This window comes from Ranitomeya variabilis, chromosome 2, assembly GCF_051348905.1.
Source record: "Ranitomeya variabilis isolate aRanVar5 chromosome 2, aRanVar5.hap1, whole genome shotgun sequence".
NCBI lineage: Eukaryota > Metazoa > Chordata > Amphibia > Anura > Dendrobatidae > Ranitomeya > Ranitomeya variabilis.
Window position 1 is genome coordinate 199,187,467 of NC_135233.1, and position 17,332 is coordinate 199,204,798.

Sequence of the window (17,332 nt, forward strand, 5' to 3'; positions counted from 1 at the left end):
GCTGTAGCTTTTCTGAGAATACATAGTTTGACAAACCTGAATAACTGGTAATGGATTATAGGGAGAGACCTACCTAGTCCTGTGCAACCTCCTGACACTTTATGCCCTCCCCACTTTGTTGATGACAGATCTCTCCCTTATGTGTACATAGGGACTAACCCACTATTAACTGGAGCGGTGCGGGAAAAAGCTGTGGATTGCACCAGACTAGTCTTGTCACACCCAATTGTAGCCAGCCGGCCTTTGAAACTATGTGCCTGATACATCAAGATTGGTGTTGTTTACGCCGGTTTTGATGAGCAGATTTGCTGGAGTCAGACGCTGTTGATTCATAACAAATAGAAAATTAGGTATATGAACCCCAAAAAATTAAAAAATGAAGAAAAAATTATATTTTATGCATAGAAACATATGTATCAGTAAGCTAATTCTGCTGACATTTTGTAGGCCTTATTTTTCTTCCTATAAACTTTATAAAAGGTGCTGTATGACAAATTTGTTTTGGTCATAGATCGGCTTACAAAAAAGTGCACAAGAAGAAATGGAAAGGATCACGGTCCCTGCCGTCGGTCACAACAAGATCACTCATGAAATTCATTATTACTTTTTCTGCAGCCAGTTATGTACTATGATAAACAAAGGCTGCAGAAGCTAAATGGTTGAAATCTTTTAAAGAAACCCGATTGAAAAAATGACTTTAGCCAAAAATGCGTATTTTTAATGAAAATCCAAAATAGCACAATTTTCCCTGAAAGTGTCCAAATCCATAATTCAATAGCGGTGACAATTAAAATACGGTTTTAGAGATCCTATTCCACAGTTGTTTTTTTTTTAATTGACTGTGTCGTCAAGATTTCAATGTCATCCAGATAAACATTTACTAAGTTATACAATCTGAACAGTGTATAGTTGATTGTATAATGTCGATTGGAATTAACATAATGTTTTGTACGCAAGTAAAGTGTTTATAATTCAATCCAAACCAAACATTAAGTGTAACATTTATGGCTACCCTTATAGATGTAATTCTAACGAGGACGCTAACATACGCATTATTCTATCTGCATCTCTAGGATTTTACATAATAAATGTGAGCTCTTAACTTGTACCAGGATTGAAAACATTTCAAATCTATTATTAAATGATAAACCTTGGAAGAAACAGCTTAATGAAACTATTGGAATAATATATGGTATTTCCGGATCTGTGATGCTTCAACTTACTTATCAGTAGTTGGAAGAAGAATGTCATTGTTGAGTTGTTGGTCACAAGTATTGAAAGTGTACAGTGTAAGCCAAAAGTTTGGACAAGTTTGGTTTTCCTTGTTCTTAGTGGGATATGGACATTGTAGAATCAATCTAATGGCATTAAAACCACAAAGGAACACATGAAAATTCCTCAAAATTCTCCCCTTTTTCTCTGATGACAGCTTTGCATTCTCCCAAGTGTCTTCACCAAGTAGTCACCTGGAATGTCTTCCAATGAACAGAAATGTTTTGTAAAGAGTTAATTTCTGAAATCGTTGGCTTTCAGAAAGTGTTTGCGACCTTGAGGTACGTTTTGCAAAGACAGAGTTGGCACACACTTGTACAACCATTCACAAGAAAAAAATGTTCAGCTTACTGGATGAAAACAGCTTTGAACTCTCAAGATGTGCCCGGACACTGAATCCCAGTTGGAAGGATAATAGAACATGTGAAAAAAGGATAATCTTGTCCAGCATTCAATCTTCAAATTTTTCAAGTAAAAAAAAGAGCTTAATTGATCCATTAAAAAGATACAAAAACCACACAAGTTTAAAAACAAAAGCCCTACATATTTCAGACCTAGAAATATGCCATGACTAAGAACCTTACATATTTCTACATTCGAAAAGCATAGGATTTTTTAACAGGATGTCCTGGATGTTAATGGATCAATAAAGCTGTTTTCTTGGTTGATAAATTTGGAAATTGAGCATTGGACAAGATTACTGTTTTTCACAAAAATTGGCACACAGTTCCACATAGCATTGAGCCCTATTTCACAACTCTTCTAAGCCAGAATATGGCACAAACCACTCATTTAAATGAAACGAAGTGAAGAGCCTTTATTATTTTAAGACATGAAGGTCAGACAATCTGGAAAATTGTTACAACCTCGATGCAGTCCTTATATGCAGCGATGGTCACTTTGACCATCACTTGTGTTGCAACAAGACAATGACCCAAAACACATCTTCAGGCTATGTAAATGCTATGTAATAATAATCTTTATTTTTTATATAGCGCTAACATATTCTGCAGCACTTTACAGTTTGCACACATTATTACTGCTGTCCCCATTGGAGCTCATAATCTATGCTCCCTATCAGTATGTCTTTGGAATGTGGGAGGAAACCCTCACAAACATGGGGAGAACATACAAACTCCTTGCAGATGTTGCCCTTGGTGGCTGGTATGAAGCGGTGGAACGGAGTTGTGCGTTAGATCTCCACAATCACCTTAACCCATTTAAGATGGTTTAGAATGAGCTGGCCTGCAGAGTGAAGGCAAACCGGCCAACAAATGTTCAGAACTTCTAAGAACACCTTAAAAACTGTTGGGAAGCAATTCCAGGTGACTACTAGATGAAGGTGCTTAAGAGAATGCAAAGGATGCAAAGGGGCCGTCTGACAGCAGGCTTATATCGGGTCAGAAATCAACCCAGGTAGCATATAATAACCCACTGAGTGTGCAGAGGTGGGGATTCGTGAATCGAGATAAAAGAGCAGCCCAAGATTAATTTTATATCTACTCGCCGAACGGCGCACTAGAAAGATACAGGTATATAAAGGCGGCGTAGGTGAGTATATAATCATTTTTTTTTTTTTAATTATTTTTGACATTAGATGTTTTTACTATTGACGTTGCATAGGCTGCGTCAATAGTAAAAAACTTGATCACACAGGGTTAATAGCAGCGGTAACAAAGTGCGTTACCCGTGGCATAACGCTGTCCATTACTGCCGTCATTAACCCTGTGTGACCGGTGACCAGAGGGGTGTATGCGGTCGCCGGGCAGTGAGTGTGGGGAGTAAGGAGTGGCCATTTTCTTCCGGACTGTGCGCATCGCTGATTGGTCGTGGGCATTTTGCCACGACCAATCAGCGACTTGGATTCCATGACAGACAGAGGTGCGACCAATGAATATTCATGACAGACAGAAGGACAGAAAGACGGAAGTGACCCTTAGACAATTATATAGTAGATAACAGAACAATAAAATAAAGCTAGACACTATAAAGTATATCCATATTTAGAAAAAGATACTGTAACAGATGGCACAGGGGAAGGAGTGTGTCGACTTCACTCACCTCTGGGAAGGGGAGAGAAGGACTCAGCAGGGATCGGCTCTCTGGCACCACCACTTGCCCCAGGCCAGTCAGGGAACTGCACCGAGGGCTTCCCTTACAGTTATGAGGCACTCCCAGTGAGGGGGATTACATCACCAGTCCAGGCTGAGGATATATATATAAACCTCCTGGCTGTCACTGTCAAGGCTCCTCAGTAACACAGTACGGTATGCTGCCACCGGTTCTTCGTTCGATGTAAGCCCCGTCTGACAGCAGGCATATATCGGGTCAAAAATCAACACAGGTAGCATATAATAACCAACTGAGTGTGCAGACGTGGGAATTCGTGAATCGAGATAAAAGAGCAGCCCAAGATTAATTTTATATCTACTCGCCGAATGGCACACTAGAAAGATACAGGTATATATTTACAAAAGCAAATATACAGGTATACAGTCAAGAGTGTAGTACAAGGGTAGGGTATAGATAGGTTGCAATTACTGTATTTTTCAGACTATAAGACGCACTGGACCATAAGACGCACCCCAAATTTGGGGTGAAAATTGCAGAACTCGGCTTCAGAAAAATGGCCGCCGCGAACTCAGTCTACGCACGCGTGGCCTCCCGTGGCCATTTTCCTGAAGCCCCGGGAAGCAGAGAACTCAATCTGTGAGCACGCGGCATCAGGAAGATGGCCACCACCACCGAGAAAGCCGTGGTTCACCCGGCTCTGCTACTCGCCTTGGATACCGGGCCGCAGCATCACCTCACCAGTGGAAGGGACTCTGCTCGCGCCATACCGCTCACCCCACCTCATCATCCCCGCACCTCTGCCGCCACCACACCACTGCCACAGCCAACCGGGTAAGCCTGCATTCGAACTATAAGACGCACCTCTCATTTTCCTCACAATTTTTTTGGGGAAAATGTGCATCTTATAGTCCAAAAAATACGGTACTGTGTTATGTAGCATGTGAACACAGGGAGGCGTTGCTGGATCACAGGTCCAAATCTTTGTTACGTGATTCTCTGCCCGTATCAGCTAAAGGGCCTCCTGCCAGTAGAAAAACTTACTCCATAATGAGAAGCTGCATATTATCCCCTAGGCTGCCCCTCCCACATGCTGTGCCCAACCCTGGGCTTGTGCAGCTTCTCTCCTCCCATATCTGAGAGTATAGTTTTCTGTCCAGAAGCATGGGCGCTCATAACTTTTCGCTCGAGGGACCAGATGGAATGACAGCAGTGCCACTGGGTTCTTCTGGACTTTATCTGTGCAGGGAGACCAAATATGGCTACCATATTTAATTCCTGGTAGCTATGCTTTATAACTCAATAACACAGGGTTCTAGAGGTGGCTGTAGAGGATGGGCTTGTGGAGAAAGGAATGCAGATTCCGATTATGTGCTCGGCTAGGCTCAGAGATATTGCATTCTTTTATTATAAGTCATTTTCTAGTTATATATCTCAGTTCAATATCTCAGAGCCTTGTGCTGGTCTGGGACCTGTAGTGCCACAAGGTCTTCTTGAGTCAAACAAGGGACTCCAGTTGGCTGCACAAGAGCACAAGAGTTCACACCCCTGTGATGATTACAAAACTTGGTGCTGGGAGACACTGGGTCTATGGTCTTTTGGCCCACTGGAGAGAGCTTCAAAGGCCTGTTTGCTTGGGACAATTAAAGAAAAACATTGATCTGCTCTGTCCAAGGAAGGGACATCACTGGATAATGAGTTCCCATTGTATAACGTGTAATTGATTTGCCTTTTGCTTGGGGGAATGTCAAGAGTGGGGGCTGAGTTTGGAACGAGTATCTTTGGGCCACTGCATCTGAAAGGGAATTCCATCAGATATCAAAATGATATCAATTAGATATCATTTTCTCATATCTCACACCTCCCCCTTTAGAGGGCGCAAGGGGGCATCACATTCCTGTGTTCCCATGAGCGCACTCCCGCAATCTCTCCTTGCCGGGATAGCCCATCAGCATTGCCATGGTCATGGCTACTTTTGTGGGGAATGGAGAAGTGGTACTGCTGGAGTACCTGAAAAGTGGTCTTGCAGACAACAGACCAGTCTCCCACAAGAGGCAGCTTTTTCTTGATAAAAAATCTGTGAGGCAGAGAAGTGGTGACTCTTGAAGAACCAAGATATGAAATTTTTCTTCTGTGGCATTAATGTTAATGATTTGCTTCAATTTTTGCATGGCTATGTTCTGAAATATAAGAAAGTTCCATACTTATCCCACAATTGCAAAAAAAATTAACTGAGGGGCATTGAGCATGTGTAACCATGCATTCATCTAAAGATGACCTATCATCATTTCAAAAGTGGTCAATGTTTGCTCTTATGTTATTTTCCAGTCCCTAAGTGTTACATTTTCTTCTTTATTTAAAATCTGCCACACAGTTCCAGAGATATAGACATTTTTGTTTAATACAAAATTTGATGGTCTTTACCACAGGGCCATAGGTCACAGGATTCTCAGGGGTATGACTCACAGGATTCTCAGGACCATGGATCACGAGATTCTCAGGGGCATGGCTTATGGGATTGTCAGGGGCATGGCTCACGAGATTCTTAGCGGCATGGCTCACAGGATTCTCAGGGGCATGGCTCACAGGATTCTCAAGGGCATGACTCACAGGATTCTCAGAGGCATGGCTCATGGGATTCTCAGGGGCATGACTCATGGGATTCTGAGGGGCATGGCTCACAGGATTCTGAGGGGCATGGCTCACGGGATTCTCAGGGGCATGGCTCACGAGATTCTTAGCAGCATGGCTCACAGGATTCTCAGGGGCATGGCTCACAGGATTCTCAGGGGCATGGCTCACAGGATTCTCAGGGGCATGACTCACAGGATTCTCAGAGGTATGGCTCACAGGATTCTCAGAGGCATGGCTCAGGGGATTCTCAGGCGCATGACTCACAGGATTCTCAGGGGTATGGCTCACAGGATTCTCAGGGGCATGGCTTACGGGATTCTCAGGGGCATGCCCCAGGGATTCTCAGGGACATGGCTCACAGGATTCTCAGGGGCATGGCTCACGGGATTCTCAGGGGCATGACCCACGGGATTCTCAGGGGCATGGCTCACGGGATTCTCAGGGGCATGGCTCACGGGATTCTTGGGGCATGACTCACAAGTTTCTCGGTGGCATGGCTCACAAGATAATTATGCAGAGCAGCCTAAAACATCTGTCCCTGAGAATCCTGTGAGCCACACCCATAAAAATTAGCTGCAAACAGAAATTCTCTTGCCTCTGGAGCCATATGGCCTATTTTAAAATAGAAAAGAATGGAATAATCAAGGGAACAATGTGAATAAAATAAAAGCAAAAGGTGGACACTTTTGACCTGGTGACAGCTCCTCTTTAGATGTGCGATGCAGACCACTGGAGAGTCTTAGTGATTGGATTCAGAATGATGGTCTAAATTCTGCAAAATACAGATATATTTTTTAGAGACGAAAACTTGAAAAATTCTAAAGAGAATTTCAATTAGATTAGCTTTTATGAATACCATTGAGTGTGAGTGGCCAACATTTTCGAAAACAGCCTAAAATTGAATGACGACCTTGTGTAGAATAGACAAGCAATACACATACCTCAGACATAATTGGAAGAAAAACGAAGAAAGAAATATCAGCTAAATGGATATTATATTATGAATCATTAATTGTAACCATGGGAATCTATAGTGCTATTCTTGAGATGGAGGTGAAGCTTTGACTTCGACTCTCATTTTTATAAACATTTAATGAAATAAGTAAACATAGCTGCCATGACAGGTGTTTAATTGCATTTATACCTTAAGGCACTTCTGTCGACAGTTTTTTCTCGACCATAGATATGCATCCTAGGTTCATTTTAGTAGGGTCAGGTTAATAAGTTGCTGCCAATCACCTCCAACAACACCTTACCTAAAGTGTGAAAAAAACATTGGGCATGTTAAAATCCAACATGTTTGATCCTTTTTTGACTGACTGATGCTGTCATAGGAATGTCAGAACAGAATACCCCATGATGGCACCATGATGAGTTAGCATGTTAAATTTATTCCATTTAGGTCCAAGATCAGGTTACATTCTTCTCATTACCCGGGTTTTGGCTCCTTTTTTTGTTGCCCCGCTGTACTTTGTACAAAAAATGGTCGCCTATGTACTGAATAGCTTATAATTGTTCATGGTGGATGCAAATGATAGAATCCCCACTAATAGCTTGTATGGGGGACTTACTGTAAGTCTGCCATACACATGAGATGACTGTCAGCCAAACAAAGCTTTGGCTGATTGTTCGACCTGTAGCCATCTCAGCTAACTCTCCCATACACAGGAGCGCTTGTTTGGTCGAGTACTCTTGTATTCTCTATGAGACAGCCACCACCAGACATGTCTTAGAGAGCAAAAGGATGGGCAGGTTGAAATCAGACATACCGGATCGAAATCTGCCCCAATAACAAATTGTCCGAAGCCCCCATACACATTAGTAGATGAACCCGTCAATGTCGTCAGAGGCTTTAAATTATCACTTTCTCTGCTTCGTTCCCCGGCAAAAGTCCGTATGCAGAAAAAGTTGAATAGAGCGACAGACGCCCTTATGACCCCATTCAAAGTCTATGACACTGAGTGAGATAATGGATATATCATAATTTTGTAATTTATACAATGGTTTGAAAATGTCCTTTTTTGGGGGATCAGTAGATCAGTAATAGGTGAGACGGAACACCCACATTCATGTTACATGGTCCTCAGGTCTCACTAAAAATGACGTGATTTATTGATATATCTAATGTGCCTCTTTTCGGAACTTGCTGATATTGTGCACAACTGGTGACTTTGATACCTAACATGGTGATCTGATAAGATAAGCCGACCCTCCAGCTGTCTGCCTACACCATATGTCTGCATAACCATCTAGTCGAGTCCTGGAAAAATCTTTAAGGCAAACAACTATTGAGCATTTGAAAATGTCATAGATTCTAACTCATGTTAGTCCTTAAATTATACATGAGGTTCTAAAAAAATAACAAACCCCATAGATTTATCCTAAGGCCACATTCACACTTTCAGTATTTGTTCAGTATTTCACATCAGTATTTGTAACCAAAACCAAGGGTTGGTGATAAATACAGAAGTGGAGCATATGTTTCTGTTATACTTTTCCTCTGATTGTTCCTCTCCTGATTTTGTCTTACAAATACTGATGGAAAATACTGACCAAATACTGACCGTGCGAACATGGCCTTATAGGCTGCCTTCATGTACTTCACTCTCTTTAGCATTTGTATTTGATACACGGCCGATCTTGCTATTTTTCCCACCTACAAAGAATGGAGAAGTGTGTAATTTTTATCATAGGTTCACTTCACCTGTGAGAGACAGAATCTAAAAATAAAATAAAAAATAGAAAATCACATTGTATGATTTTTACATAATTAAATTGCATTTTATTGCACAAAATAAGTATATGATCACTGACCAACCAGTAAGAATTCAGGCTCTCACAGACCTGTTAGATTTTCTTTAAGAAGCCTGCTACTCTGCATTCATTACCTGGATTAATTGCACCTGATTGACCTCGTTACCTGTATAAAAGACACCTGTCCACGTATTCAATCACACGTCAACCACCTCTCCACCATGGCCCAGACCAAGGAGTAGTCTAAGGACACCAGAGACAAAACTGTAGACCGGAACAACTTTATGTTGGGCTACTGGACAATGGTCAGTCAGTTGGTGAGAAGGCAACAAATGTTGACTCAATTATTAGGAAATGGAAGAAACACAAGATGACTGTCAATCTTCCTTGGTCTAGAGCTCCAGGCAAGATCTCACCTCGTGGGGTAATTATAATTCTCAGAAAGGTCAAGAATCAGCCCAGAACTACACGGGAGGATCAATGATCTAAAGAGAGCTGAGACCACAGTATCAAACATTACTGTTAGTAACACACTAAGTTGTCATGGATTAAAATCCTGCAGGGCACGCAAGGTCCCCCTGCTCATTCCAGCAGATGTCCAGGCCCATGACCATCTGGATGATCCAAAGGAGGCATGGGAGAAGGTCATGTAGTCAGATGAGACCAAAATAGAACTTTTTTTATCAACTCCACTCGCCGTGCTTGGTTGAAGAAGAAGGATGAGTACAACCCCAAGAACACCATTTCAACCATATAGCATGGTGGGGGAAATATCATAATTTTGGGGTGCTTTTATGCAAAGGTGACAGGGTAATTGCACCATATTAAAGGGAGGATGGATGGGGTCATGTACCACGACATTTTAGCCAATAGCCTACTTCCTTCATTAACAGCATTGAAGATGGGTCGTGGCTGGGTCTTCCAGCATGACAATGGCCCGAAACACACAGCCAGGGCAACTAAGGATTTGGTCCGTAAGAAGCATTACAAGGTCCTGGAGTGGCCTAGTCAGTGTCCAGACCTTAAACCAATAGAACATTTTTAGAGGGAGCTGAAAATAAATGCAGCCCCGCGACAGGCCCGAAACCTGAAAGATCTGGAGAAGATCTGTGTGGAGGAGGGGGCCAAAATCCCTGTTGCAGTGTGTGCAAACTTGATAAAGAATTACAGGAAACATCTGACCTCGACCTCTGCAATTGCAAACAAAGGTTTCTGTACCAAATATTAAGTTCTGCTTTTTGTATCAAATACTTATTTCATGCAATAAAATGCAAATTAATTATGTAAAAATCATGCAATGTGATTTTCTGGATTTTTTTAAGATTCTGTCTCTCACAGATGAAGTGTACTTATGATAAAAATTACAGACCCTCCATTCTTTGTAGGTGGGAAAACTTGCAAAATTGGCAGTGTATCAAATACTTATTTTCCAGGCTGTATGTGCAAACATACATATTTTCATATACACAAACAGTATATATTCAGTACTGTGCAAAAGTTTGAAGCAGGTGTTGAAAAAATGCGGTAAATTAAGAATGTTTTAAAAAATAGAAGTGTTAATAATAATGAATTCACCCCTCCACCTACTGTATATACACTGCCAGTAGGAAATATGTTTTCCCTATTCTCTGCTTTCTAAACCTGGAGAGTGTCATATTCAATGGTGGCCTACAAACATATATGAATATACAGTAGGTACGGAAAGTATTCATACCCCTTTAAATTTTTCACTCTTTGTTTCATTGCAACCATTTGGTAAATTCAAAAAAGTTCATTTTTTTCTCATTAATGTACACTCTGCCCCCCATCTTGACTGAAAAAAACAGAAATGTAGAAATGTTTGCAAATTTACTGAAATATCACATGGTCATAAGTATTCAGACCCCATTTGAGCTAGAACAGCCATGAGTCTTCTTGGGAATGATGCAACAAGTTTTTCACCCCTGGATTTGGGGATCCTCTGCCATTCTTCCTTGCAGATCCTCCCCAGTTCCGTCAGGTTGGATGTGAACGTTGGTGGACAGCCATTTTCAGGTCTCTCCAGAGATGCTAAATTGGGTTTAGGTCAGGGCTCTGGCTGGGCCAGTCAAGAATGGTCACAGAGTTGTTCTGGAGCCTCTCCTTTGTTATTTTAGCTGTGTGCTTAGGGTCATTGTCTTGTTGGAAGGTGAACCTTCAGACAAGTCTGAGGTCCAGAGCACTCTGGAAGAGGTTTTCATCCAGGATATCTCTGTACTTGGCTGCATTCATGTTTTCTTCAATGGCAACCAGTCGTCCAGTTCCTGCAGCTGAAAAACACCCCCATAGCATGATGCTGCCACCACCATGTTTCACTGTTGGGATTGTATTGGGCAGGTGATGAGCAGTGCCTGGTTTTCTCCACACATACCGCTTAGAATTATCAACAAAAAGGTCTATCTTCATCTCATCAGACAAGGGAATCTTATTTCTCATAGTCTTGGAATCCTTCATGTGGTTTTTTTTAGCAAACTCTATGCTGGCTTTCATATGTCTTGCACTGAGGAGAGGCTTCTGTTGGGCCACTCTGCCATAAAGGCCTGACTGGTGGAGGGCTGCAGTGATAGTTGACATTGTGGAACTTTCTCCATCTCTCTACTGCATCTCTGGAGCTCAGCCACAGGGATCTTGGTGTTCTTCTTTACCTCTCTCACCAAGGCTTTTCTCCCATGATTGCTCAGTTTGGCTGGACAGACAGGTCTAGGAAGACTTCTGGTGGTCCCAAACTTCTTCCATATAAGGATTATGGAGGCCACTGTGCTCTTAGGAACCTTGAGTACAGCAGAAATTCTGTTGTAACCTTGGCCAGATCTGTGCCTTGCCACAATTCTGTCTCTGAGCTCCTTGGCCAGTTCCTTTGACCTCATGATTCTCATTTGGTCTGACATGCACTGTGAGCTCTGAGGTCTTATATAGACAGGTGTGTGCCTTTCCAAATCAAGTGCTATCAGTTTAATTAAACACAGCTGGACTCCAAGGAGTAGAACCATCTCAAGCAGGATCACAAGGAAATGGACAGCATGTGACTTACATATGAGTGTCTGAGCAAAGGGTCTGAATACTTATGACCATGTGATATTCAGTTTTTTTTAAATAAATCTGCAAAAATTTCTACATTTATGTTTTTTTTCTGTCAAGATGGGGTACATTAATGAGAAAAAAATAATTTTTTTCTAATTTACCAAATGGCTGCAATGAAACGAGTGAAAAATTGAAAGGGGTCTGAATACTTTCCGTACCCACTGTAATCACAACAATAGGAAACCAGATCATAAAGATTGCACATTATCTACACATGCATCAAGCAATGAAAATAAAAATGTTGCAGCGTTAAAGAGCTTTAACCCCTTCCTGACTGGGCTATTTTCTGGTTTTATTTTTCCTCCCTTCTTCCAAGAGCCATAATTTTTTTATTTTTTCATCCACATAGCCGTATAAGGGTTTGTTTTTTTGTTGTTGTGCGGGACGAGTTGTAATTTTGAATGACACATTAGTGATGAGTGAATATACTCGTTGCACGGGTGATCTCCGAGTATTTGTTAGTGCTCGGAGATTTAGTTTTTGTTGATTCAGCTGCTTGATTTACAGCTATTAGCCAGCCTGAATACATGTGGGGGTTGCCTGGTTACTAGGGAATCCCCACATGTAATCAAGCTGTCTAGTAGCCGCAAATCATCTAGCTGCGGCAAGAAAAACTAAATCTCTGAACACTAACAAATACTCGGAGACCACCCGAGCATGCTCTGGAAAACCCGAGCAACGAGTACACTCGCTCATCACTAGACACCATCCATTTTATCATGTGATGCACTGGAAAGCAAAAAAAAAAAATCCAAATGCATTGAAATTGCAAAATAAGTGCAATTGTGCAATTTCTGATTGTTTTTCAATGTTCACTATACAGTAAAACCAACTGGGCGGCATGATTCTCCAGGTCAGTACAAGTACGCAGATACTAAACATGTCTTTTTTTTATTTGGTGAAAAAAAAATCAGAAATTTGTAGAAATAAAAATTTGCTTTTGGCGCCATTTTCTCACAGCCATAATGCCTCAAATTTTCATGATCTGGGGCTGTGTGACGGATTATTTTTTGCGCCCTGAGCTCACATTTTTACTAATGACATTTTGGGGTAGATCAAATGTTTTGAGCTCCTCTTATTACATTTTATTGCAATTTTGTGGCTGCCAAAAAAACATAATGGCATTTTGATTCCTTTTCCCATTACGCCGCTTATCGATTGGATTAATTTATTTCAGATTTTGATAGATCTATTTATACCAAATTTGTGTATTTTTTATTTTTTTATTAATTGATTTTTAATGGGGGTGATTTGAAGTTTTACATTTTTTTAAAATATTTTTAAATAAACATTTTTTTCTCACTTTGTAACTATTTAATAGTCCCCTTAGGGGACTTAAAGCTATGATCACCTGATCGATTGTACTATACATGGCACTGCATCAGCTCTGCTGTGTATAGAGGAAATCACGATCTGTTATAAACGCTGCCAGCTAAACACTGTCACAGGAGAATAGTAATGACAGGCAGGGGGGTCTTCAGCAGACCCCAGCTGTCAGATGATTGCTGAATAAATCCGCATCAAAGGCAGGGACACGACATATAACATAACTGTCAAGCATATGTACGGAAGGGATTCAGAACATGTACAATCAACATCCTTTTTCAGGTTAATTCTGGGTGGAATCCACCAGAAAAAGCACCGGAAAAGAATCCCACATGTGCAGTACGCATAATGTGAGGATTAACAAGTCTGCAGTTATAATGAGTGACTGCAGACTTTTACCTTAAAACCAGATGACCCTTTTATGGGACTTGAGCCTGTTATTTATTGCATGTTCTATATAAGTGTTTATTTCTGGTAATGTTGATGATTATGGCTTACAGTCAATGAAAACCCAAAAGTCATTATCTCAGTAAATTAGAATACTTTATTACGCCAGCTTGAAAAATGATTTTAAAATCTGAAATGTTGGCCTACAGAAATGTATGTTCAGTAAATGCAACTAATACTTGGTCGGGGCTCCTTTTGCATCAATTACTGCATCAGTGCAGCGTGGCATGGAGGCGATCAGCCTGTGGCACTGCTGAGGGGTTATGGAAGCCCAGGTTGCTTTGATAGCAGCCTTCAGCTTGTCTACATTGTTGGGTCTGGTGTCTCTCATCTTCCTCTTGACAATACTTTGTTGATTCTCTATGGGGTTAAGGTCAGACGAGTTTGCTGCCAATCAAGCACAGTGATACTGTTGTTTGTAAACCAGGTATTGGTACTTTTGACAGTGTGGACAGGGGCTAAGTCCTGCTGGAGAATGACATTTCCATCTCCAAAAAGCTTGTCGGCAGAGGGAAGCATGAAGTGCTCTAAAATGTCCTGTTAGACGGCTGCGCTGACTTTGGTCTTGATAAAACACAGTGGACCTACACCAGCTGATGACATGGCTCCACAAACCATCACTGATTGTGGAAACTTCACACTAGACCTCAAGCAGCTTGGATTGTGGCCTCTCCACTTTTCCTCCAGACTCTGGGACCTTTATTTCCAAATGAAATGCAAAAGTTACTTTCCCTGTGGAGTGTGTCAATGACTGCTTTCTGGACATCTGTCAAGTCAACAGTCTTCCCCATGATTGTGGAACCTACTGAAACAGACTAAAGGACATTTTAAAAGCTTAGGAAGCCTTTGCAGGTGTTTTTGGTAAATTTTTCTAATTTACTGAGATAATGACTTTTGGGTTTTCATTGGCTGTAAGCCACAGTCATCAACATTAACAGACATAAACACTTGAAATAGATCACTCTGTTTGTAATGACTCTACAGGGTGGGGCATTTATATGGATACATCTAATTAAGATGGGAATGGTTGGTGATATCAACTTCCTGTTTGTGGCACATTAGTATATGGGAGGGGGAAAACGTTTCAAGATGGGTGGCGACCATGGCGGCCATTTTGAAGTCAGCTATTTTGGATCCAACTTTATTTTTTCAATGGGAAGAGGGTTATGTGACACATCAAACTTATTGAGAATTTCACAAGAAAAGCAATGGTGTGCTTGGTTTTACTATAACTTCATTTTTCATGAGTTATTTACAAGTCTATGACCACTTATAAAATGTGTTCAAAGTGCTTCCCATTGTGTTGTATTTTCAATGCAATCCTCTCTCCCACTCTTGACACACTGATAGCAACACCGCAGAAGAAATGCTAGCACAGGCTTCCAGTATCCATTGTTTCAGATGCTGCACATCTCGTATTTTCACATGCTTCACATCTTCTATGCTGTGAAGATACGAGATTTGCAGCATCTGAAGCAATGGTTACTGGAAGCCTGTGCTAACATTTCTGTGGTGTTGCTATCAGTGTGTCAAGAGTGGGAGAAGAGGGTTGCATTGACAATCCAACACAATGCGCAGCACTTTGAACACACTTTAAAAGTAAAAACTTGTAAATAACTCATGAAAGAATAAAATTACGTTAAAACCAAGCACACGATTGTTTTTCTTCTGAAATTCTCAATAAGCTTGATGTGTCACATGACCCTCTTCCCATTGAAAAAATAAAGTTGGATCCAAAATGTCCGACTTCAAAATGGCCGCCATGGTCACCACCCATCTTGAAAAGTTTCCCCCCTCCCATATACTAATGTGCCACAAACAGAAAGTTGATATCACTAGCCATTCCCATTTTATTTAGATGTATTAATATAAATGGCCCACCCTGTACATAAAGAGTTTCACTTTTTGTATTGAAGAACGGAAATAAATTCACTTTTTGATGATATTCTAATTTTGTGAGAAGCCCTTGCACATTGCTTGTCTTTCCTATGGATAGCACAAAGAAAAACAAAAAAAGACACGTACTGTACCATATAGCAAAAACAAATGTGTAGGTGTATGTGTAGGTCAGTCTTACGTTGGGTGTTACGGTAATTCGTGCTGGTGAAGCTCAGCTATTGTAGAACTGAAGAGGATAAAAAGATTAGTTTTAGGGTTGGGAGTGCTGGAAAATCCTTTTTTCGAAATATTTAACTCAAGAAAGACCTTTAGTCCCTTACTGTGTCCATGTGTCTACTGGGCACTTCCACATCTTATGCTTTAAATAGGCACAGAAGAATACCATCAGGAGTACTGTTGATGTACCGTAATTTATTTGATTAAAAGGTCACAAGACCTTTTAGGAACTGCCATTCAAGGTCATGGTATTTTATTGCGGCTCACGTATTCCATAGATTGTTTGGTATCTTGCCGTTTATCCATGATTTGTGTGCATTGTGTTGATGCTATGAAGAATGCTTTGGACCATTCTGCTTGACAGCCTTATTTTGGTACAAGCATTCTATGCCACACATTTCTCCACTCTGATTAAACTTCCAACCCAACACCTTTCACAATCTGATAATAGCTGCTACCGGTTTTCTCACATATTTTTCGAGGCCAGTAACCTGGGTGCGCTGAAAGTGCAAATTACCGGAGTGGGCTCTTATCATACTGTGATAGCGGGGTGAAGTCTGCAGGTATGTGAATCTGTAAGCACTGCTGTAATATCCTGTATATGTATATGCCATCTATACCCCCGACACCTTTCTTTGTTTAATCTCCTCTATCATTGTCATTGTCTTCAGGTCTGCAGATCATTATGCCTCAGTACTTACAGGAGAAGTTTGTTCAGGCTGCATTGAGTTATATCATGTGTAATGGGGAAGGCGAATATGTGTGCAGGAACACTCAGTGCTCCTGCTTGTGCTCTGAATCCTTCCCCCAATGTAACTGTCCCTTCACTGACATCCAGATCATGGAGAACACGCTGAGTAACCAGGGCAAGGCCTGGGCATTGGCATACAAAGATTTTGAAAGTTCAGGTGAGGATTCATATTTCTCAGTTTCCATATTGTCCTTTGTTGCATAAATCATGTTGTGCGTTTTTTTATCGTTGCGCTTTAGAACTGTTTTTCATTCTGTTCAGTGTCTTAAATCTTCGTTTTGGACACTTTCGCATCATGCGCCATCTTAATCACATCTGAAGAAAATTTACATCTTGTTTGTTTTCATAAACTTACCTTTTACATGTTTTTTTATTGAACTGCCGGCATATTATTCCTTCCAGTTATTGTACCACAAGGTCGGTCATGTCAAAAGCAGTTACAAATTATATGTATGTGTTTAAGATAGTTATGAATTATTAATAATTTGTGTTTTCATTTTTGCTTCTATTCCTTTTACACTTGTCTAATTTATTATTATTATTATTATTATTATTATTGTTGTTATTTTCATTGGCATTACATGAAATCTCAGCCAGTGTCTCATTTTAATTGCCACTTCCAACTCACTGTATTGGATAGTGTTAGGGAAGAATTTTGCTACAATATGTTGGCAATAACCATTGTTTCTACAATTATTTCGCTTTTTAAGCATTGTTTTAATGCAATATTCAAAATAGAACAATAAATGTATAAAAGCAGGAAAAAATAGTTGCGTCACAAAATATGAAGCATAATATCATAGCATCGTACCAGCAAGAGCTGATTATTCTACCAAAGTTGTGAAAAGCAAAGGTAAATCTGTA

At 40.7% G+C, this 17,332-nt stretch overlaps 1 protein-coding gene across 2 annotated transcripts in view; it reads left to right on the forward strand.

Moving 5' to 3' along the window:
- The window catches only part of BRINP1 (BMP/retinoic acid inducible neural specific 1), a 317,655-nt gene that overhangs the window by 247,753 nt on the left and 52,570 nt on the right, over positions 1-17,332 (forward strand). The window contains exon 6 of one of the 2 annotated variants that reach the window (XM_077283451.1): positions 16,389-16,625. The exons of the other annotated variant lie outside the window; for it this stretch is intronic. Coding sequence (XP_077139566.1) covers positions 16,389-16,625 — 237 coding nt within the window. The remainder of the gene's footprint in view (positions 1-16,388; positions 16,626-17,332) is intronic. 2 annotated transcript variants of the gene reach the window in all.